This window comes from Acanthopagrus latus, chromosome 1 (genome assembly GCF_904848185.1).
Source record: "Acanthopagrus latus isolate v.2019 chromosome 1, fAcaLat1.1, whole genome shotgun sequence".
Taxonomy (NCBI): domain Eukaryota; kingdom Metazoa; phylum Chordata; class Actinopteri; order Spariformes; family Sparidae; genus Acanthopagrus; species Acanthopagrus latus.
Window position 1 is genome coordinate 28,357,323 of NC_051039.1, and position 7,005 is coordinate 28,364,327.

The 7,005-nt window shown below is 39.1% G+C and overlaps 1 protein-coding gene across 3 annotated transcripts; it reads left to right on the plus strand.

Moving 5' to 3' along the window:
* Positions 1 to 1,171: 1,171 nt before the first annotated feature.
* LOC119022959 (nicotinate-nucleotide pyrophosphorylase [carboxylating]-like) lies at positions 1,172 to 5,792 on the plus strand. 3 transcript variants are annotated; one of them, XM_037104476.1, is made up of 5 exons: positions 1,172 to 1,255; positions 2,239 to 2,492; positions 4,081 to 4,391; positions 4,842 to 4,973; positions 5,084 to 5,792. In XM_037104476.1, the coding sequence occupies exons 2-5, from the start codon at positions 2,240 to 2,242 to the stop codon at positions 5,291 to 5,293; spliced, it is 906 nt and encodes a 301-aa protein (XP_036960371.1). In that variant the 5' UTR covers positions 1,172 to 1,255; position 2,239; the 3' UTR covers positions 5,294 to 5,792. The 3 variants fall into 3 exon arrangements, with proteins under 3 accessions (XP_036960371.1, XP_036960381.1, XP_036960390.1); XM_037104486.1 differs by having other exon boundaries at positions 1,194 to 1,255; positions 2,262 to 2,492; XM_037104495.1 differs by having other exon boundaries at positions 1,211 to 1,255; positions 2,265 to 2,492.
* The last annotated feature ends 1,213 nt before the right edge of the window (positions 5,793 to 7,005 follow it).

Below are 7,005 nucleotides of genomic sequence, written 5' to 3' on the forward strand. Positions count from 1 at the left end.
CTACAAAGTCATGGCTTGCTGCAGGAGGGCAATCACCAGCCAGAGGGATCTTTAACAGTCAGAGTCTATTTATCAATAAAGCCATTAGTTACATCTTTAGATTTTAAAATCATATTACTTGTCAATAAAGCACTGAATAGTCTTAGGCATAAATACGTTTCTGATTTACTTGCATGTTACAAATCCTCCAGACCCCTCAGGTTGGATGGGACAGGTCTACTCAGTGTTCCCAGAGTAAAAACCAAGCGAGGTGAAGAAGCTGTTGGATTTTATGCTTGTCATCTAATGACCAAACTTTCTGATTACTGGATGTAAACCTGAGTGTTTACTCTGGCTTTTCAATGAATAAGATTCATGACTTCTTCTTAAACTATAACTATTTATTTACATATGCATTTACTTGCCTTTGTTTGTATTATCCTTTAAATGCATTTTGAGAAAAAGATTTCTAGTATTTCTATGCCCTGTTAAGTACTCTGAACTCATTGTGCCTGACTGGTGCTCTATAAATACACTTGCTTTGCCTTGGCTATAAATGGTGGCCTATTAGAAAGGGAGATTAAACTATTAAAGGGTCTGACTGTCTGATGTGAAGCCTTAAGCCTCCATTTAACACTACTCCTCCTGATGGGCTTTCTACCTTACAATGACTGCTGGCCTGCAGCCGTCACCTGTGAAAGTAAAACCAATACTGCTGTCCATTTTGTGGGTTGCAGGCTGAGTTGTTTTCACTGCCTTTCACCAGGGTTGGTGTTGTAAGAACTTCCCCATGCACGGTTAATACACTGTGTCTGGCCACCAGGGCATGCAGTGAGAGCAAGAGATGCAGGCCCAAAAATGTTCTTAGCACTGGTGTGAAGCCAATCTAAGAAAACAGGCCGGTAGCGGCTTATATGGGCTGCGCCACAGTTATGTATAATACCCAATTTGTCACAAATTCCTGATGCAGAGTTGTATATGGTAGTTTTCCATGCTCAGTCTGTTGTTAGAAGGCCTTCAGCAGGTTATTGATCAGTTACACTGACTCAGAATCTTGAATTTACCCCATCTAATCTTGATCCACATATGCACTCTGACCTGTGAATCAGCTTGGGTGAAAACAATCAATGTAAAGCCTAAAGTGCTAACTCTTAACTTGTAAACATTCCAACATGGACACAGGGTCAAATTCCACATCACACTTGTCCTGCAGCTCTCTGTGCTCAGCACTTCAGCCATACAGTCTGTGACCAACAGAGAGACAAGAGCTACTGATGTAAGTAAATGTCTCATTTGCATTTATTTGTGCTGTTCCCTTCTAGACAACCATAAATTGATTCATGTGTGACTGAATATGCTGTGGTAGTAAATATTTCTTGTATACTAGCTGTGTACACAGTTGTAGCTTATTATACAGCTGTGATCTGGTGACTGTGAAGGCCATGGCATCGGATTCACATCATTTTCACATTCATCAAACCTAACAGTAGTCTCTTTTCCATTTATTTAGGTTTCTATTCAAATGAATTGTTATAGTTGGGGATACAAGAGGAATTTTGTATATGGGGTGCTGAGAATCTGATCTGTTGAATACAGTCTCCATTTTCAGATCTGTTTTCAATGTTCTTTTTGTGTCCTCTCAGGTTTTTTAATCATGATTGTATCACTGATAACCCCTGTGATGTTTCTGTGTCTTCCATAAATCTGCTTTGTTCTATGCTACAACTATTCCACTGCCATTCTCTTCTGGATACAGAGTGAGAGAAACAATGCAAATCTATCATCAAACTTTAAAATTGTCATGTCAAGTCAGTTTTATTTATAAAGCCCAAATCACGGTCACATTGCCTCAGTGGGTTTTACAGTTTGTACAGTGAATGACATCCTCTGCCCTTAGACACTCAATTCAAGTAAGGCAAAAACAAAACCCCATGTAATGGGTTGAAAAACATAGAAGAAACCACAGAAAGAGCCATAGAGGAAGGAACCCTCTGCCAGTACTGACAGACATGCAATAGAAAAGAAATCACAGAATATACCAATTGCAATGACAACAATATCTGAAACAAGTAGACTGTAAAACATATATGTGAAGAATGTGGAGCCAAGAGGAAGACTGAGCATACCTGTCATCTACAGTTCATACTCATAGCCATTGTTTTCTGAATCACAGTTAGTGTGAGACAAGAAAGCGTCTTGAAAATTGACTGCTCTCAGTTCCCACTTTTATGTCAACTGGCACAACAAACTACATTTCAGAATGTCTCCGGCCTTGCACACAGCAGCGCACATGATCCCCCCTCATGCTCTGACCCGGCTGGCACAAGAGTGGCTGGGAGAGGACGCGCCAAACTTTGATCCGGCGGGAGTGTGTGTGGGGTCACAGGAGATCGAGGCCAGGTTGCTGTGCAAAACACCACACAGTGTCCTGGCAGGGAGCCCCTTCTTCACTGCAGTGTTCACTGAGGTCGGCTGCACCGTGGACTGGGTTTTCCAGGAGGGAACTGAGATCGGTAGGCAATGCACACTTTTCTCCACAGCGCAGGAGAGACTCAGATTTTTTGAGTGAACATGAAGATTTATTGCCACGTGTATGAAAAGAATAATAAAGGCTGACAGTTAGACTCCATTGTGATGAAGTAATATTTGGGGAGATGATGAAGCTGTGGGTAGAATAGGAAAGGGAGTTTCCATTTGGGGGGCGATGGAGTCAAGACACTGGTTGTGGTGATGGAAGGAAGAAGATTCCTGGAGTTCTGTCGACAGGAGAGTTGATTCTGGTGAGTAGAACTGGATATGGAGAGCTGGAGGAGGATCACACGAATGCCTGAGAAAACATTGTTTTTATTCGTTTACATGAATTGATCATTGATAATTTTTGTCTGGATTATATCCAGAAAAGCTGGAAACATGGACAAACTGTTCTTTGTAAATATGGTCAATCTAAACTTTGATTGTATTTTCAAGCTCAGCCACAGTTTCTTACTGTCTTTCTTTTAAAAATCATTTAACATCAGGTCTTTTATAAACATCCAAATGCAGTTCCATCTAAAACAACATAGCTGAAAACATGTGATGAATTCAAAGCGACAACCAGGGGACGATGAGCTTAGCTTAGCACAAAAACTGGAAGTAGAGGGAAACTGCTTGCCTGGCTCAATCTAAAATGTTAAAACTTCTGTTTAATCAGTGCAGAAACCTAAAATACAAGCAACTAGTTGCAGTGTTACAGTGGGTTATGTGCCAGACTTGTGCTCAACCAAGAAATAGTCAGGCAGATAAATATACATTTAAGTGTAACACATTTTTACCTGTTTTCCAAATGTACCCTCCATTACATGCACAGTAATAAATTCAGACCACTAGGGGCCTCCAAGAGATTTTTGATGGAGTCATGAAGTAGAATGGGATCATTGGAGCTGTTGTCTTGATTGTTAAAGCTAGTTCACCGTCTTCCTTCCTTCCTCCCTCTCTAACATAACATTTGTGTTTCCCCCAAAGTTATGAGTGACTGCAGCAGGTAGAGTGGATATGATGCCATTGACAAGCAACCAAATGAAATGCACTATTAACTTTAAAAGAATTACTTATTTCTGTGGGTTTGAATATTGTTGGAAACATTTGGGGTGATCTTAGTATACAACTCAACAAAATACATGTATAGGCCTGTTTGTTTTGTATTTTTGACATTGAAATGTGTAACTGTTACACATTATGCCATATTGGTGCCAAGATGGTAGGTGACACTGACCATAATTTTATAAGCAAACTGCAGAGGACCCTGCAATAGGTAGCCTTGCATATTAAGGGATTCAAATACAACATAAATGAAATGTTTTGTAGGTGCATGATGATGAGATTAAATTTGTATATGTTCTTTGGCCCCAATCCAACCACAAACACAACAGAGCATCAAGCGTGCCAGATTCAAGTTTAAAAAAAAGCATTGCTTTTACACTGGCTCCTTGGTGTTGATTAAAAGCTGTGAGAAATGTAACTCGTTTAACAATGATTTATACTTTCAAAAAGAAAATTGCCACTGGCAATTTTACAAGGGTCCATTTTTATCAGTCCTCCAAAGATCTGATCTCACCTCCACAGGTCCAGATGCCATCACACTGACTGCTGTAGTGAGAGGCCCAGCAAGGTGCCTACTTCTTGGCGAAAGGCCGGCTCTCAACTGCCTGGCTCGGGCCTCTGGGATTGCAACTCGCTGCTCTCAGCTCCAGGCGATGGCAACAGTGAGAGGTTGGCATGGAGAAGTAGCCGGCACACGCAAGACAACCCCGGGCTTCCGTCTGGTGGAGAAGTATGCCATGCTGGTTGGTGGTGTGTCCATGCACAGACAGGACCTCAGTGGGATGGTGATGCTGAAGGACAACCATATCTGGGCATCAGGAAGTATCACACAGGTGGGCAGCTGCACCAACGGTACAACAGTCGTGTACTGAATGTCCATATATTTTGTTGACCACAAAATGAAGCAAAGAAGCAAAAAAAAACAAACAGTTTTTCTTATTATTCCTTTCTTTCTATTGACTTGAGTGTAAATACCAGTGAATGTTTTTCAGTCATCTAAAAAGCACACATTGTTGGTGTTTACTACTTTGACAGAATATCATATTGAAACAAACATTCTTATAAGATAATGATTATCCTGTCGGAATTAAACATTAATCTTGCAGTAAAACACTTATTCCTTCAACATTACTAAAAAGAGATCGAAGATCACAGATAGTAATTTTCATTTTAAAAATATTTTTACGTATACATGGTCCTGTGGATTCTGTATATTTTTTATTTAGTTTCTTTAAATGCTGCAGAGGCAGAAGATGGAGGTGACTCCCCTGTTTGTATTCTAGGCTGTGAAAGCTGCCCGGTCTGTATGTGGATTCAGCAGTAAGATTGAGGTGGAGTGCTGCTCTGCAGAGGAGGGTAGAGAGGCGGCCGGAGCAGGAGCAGACATTGTCATGCTGGACAACTTTCAACCTCAGGTAGAGAACATTAAAAGATCACATGCCTAGGTTACCTCTCATTTTCATTGTCTGGTTTCCACTGTGCATGAAATAATGCACCCCTCCTCCACCCTATCTCACCCCTCTAGGAGCTCCATGTTGCAGCTCAAGCGCTGAAGGAGGAGTTCCCTACTCTCTTGATAGAGGCCAGTGGAGGAGTGACTCCTGGCAACATGGCTACGTATTTCTCCCCACATGTGGACATCATCTCCCTGGGCTGCATTACACAGGGCTGCCCAGTTGTGGACTTTTCTCTGAAGGTTCAAAAGCCTGTTGCTCACTCAAGCCTCCAGGAATGATGATGATCACCACCAACAGGATGCACAGACAGTCCCACACTGACTCACTTATGACGTTTTTGAACTGTCTATAAAATGTCTGATGGTGCTAAAGATTGAGAAATAATTCACATCCTGTTTGCTCCTTGCATAACTAGTGATTTGATACGGATCAGTAGAGAACAGAACTAGAATGTACTTGCTTATCTACAGGGGCTACTCTATCTACTTATTGTTCTACCCAGTACATAGAAAAGTTAAAAGTAACTCCACCACGACAGCATGATGTTGCTCACACGGTGTCCCAGTAATGAATGACACAATTCTGTATAATCATTACTTCAAGTACATTTTACTTCTAATAATTAAGTACTTGTCTAAAGTATCTGAATACAGGCCTTTAACTTGTAATGTTATTGTATTTTTACTCTGGTATTGTTGAACTTAAGTAAATGATCTCAGAACACTTGGAGGTAAAACATTCTTTATTACGCCACACTTATGAGATGAAACAGAGCCCTGGGCGCATATATATATATATATATATATATATATATATATATATATATATATATATATATATATATATATATATATATATATATATATATATATATATATATATATATATATATATACACAGTATATATAATTTTTATTTTTAAACTTTATTTTATTTATTCATTATATTTACCAGTGCCATTACTACGGAAGCTGAGAACAGCCATGGATTTTTTAAAATTTTTTATGCACTTATCTCTTGATAACGACTAATTATCTGGTTATCTCAATATATCAGAGGCTGTTTTTTCGTGGTCATGAATCAATTTATTTCATTATCTCCATATGACAATGATTGTTTTCTCATGATAACAAATAAATTAATAATGTGTTCCGTAATGTTAAATGAATTAATAAACGTTTAACTAGGTTTCACATTACATTGCTAAGTTAATGTTAGCCTACATTTACGTTACCTAAGCTGAAGCAGCTGGATAGATGGGAGTTTGTCAGCCTCTCATCTTCTAACCGGTAGCCCCTAAACAAACCCAGTCAAGATTCATATACTGCTGAACTTAGTACTTCCTAGACTACTTGTATGAATAGTATCAAGTACTTTTACTGTGAACTTTTTGAGTAATCATGTCAAAATCCTTAAGAGAGGACAAGATTAAGGATATTTCACCCAACTCTGTTGTGGAATAAAACACGTTTTTTCCATAAGTAGTCCAATATTCATATACTGCTGAATTTAGCACTTCCTAGACTACTTGTATGAATAATATGAAGTACTTTCAGTGTGTACTTTTCGAGTAATCCTGTGTCAAAATCCTTAACAGAGAACAAGAGGATTACATTAAGGATTTTGACAAAGTATTGTTCGAAAAGCCTTTACAAAATTTTGTAACTTAGTCAGTGCTGAAAAAATCAAAAGAAGCTGCCTGATGTACTCAAACAAAAGTGATAGCTTGCACTGCTTCTGCTGCTAAATGTTTGACTTAAAAGGAATAAAATCTTGAACACAACAGTGTTACAGCATTCTCCCACACCTGAAGTAAATGAGGCTTGTTATAAAACATTAGATAACAAATGATAAAATAATGATTAAAAAAAGGCTCCACACAGCTCATCGAGCATAATCTGATTCTCCAGAAGCCCTATAATCCCAAATGGATTTGAAAAGACAATATTTACACCCTCAAAGGGCGGTCAACATCATGAACCCTCTTCAG

Coding starts and splice junctions, on each gene's coding strand:
- LOC119022959 (XM_037104476.1), top strand. CDS start 2,240: ATGTCTCCGGCCTTGCACACAGCAGCGCACATGATCCCCCCTCATGCT. Junction 2,493..4,080: donor CCAGGAGGGAACTGAGATCG/GTAGGCAATGCA, acceptor TCACCTCCACAG/GTCCAGATGCCATCACACTG. Junction 4,392..4,841: donor CATCAGGAAGTATCACACAG/GTGGGCAGCTGC, acceptor TTTGTATTCTAG/GCTGTGAAAGCTGCCCGGTC.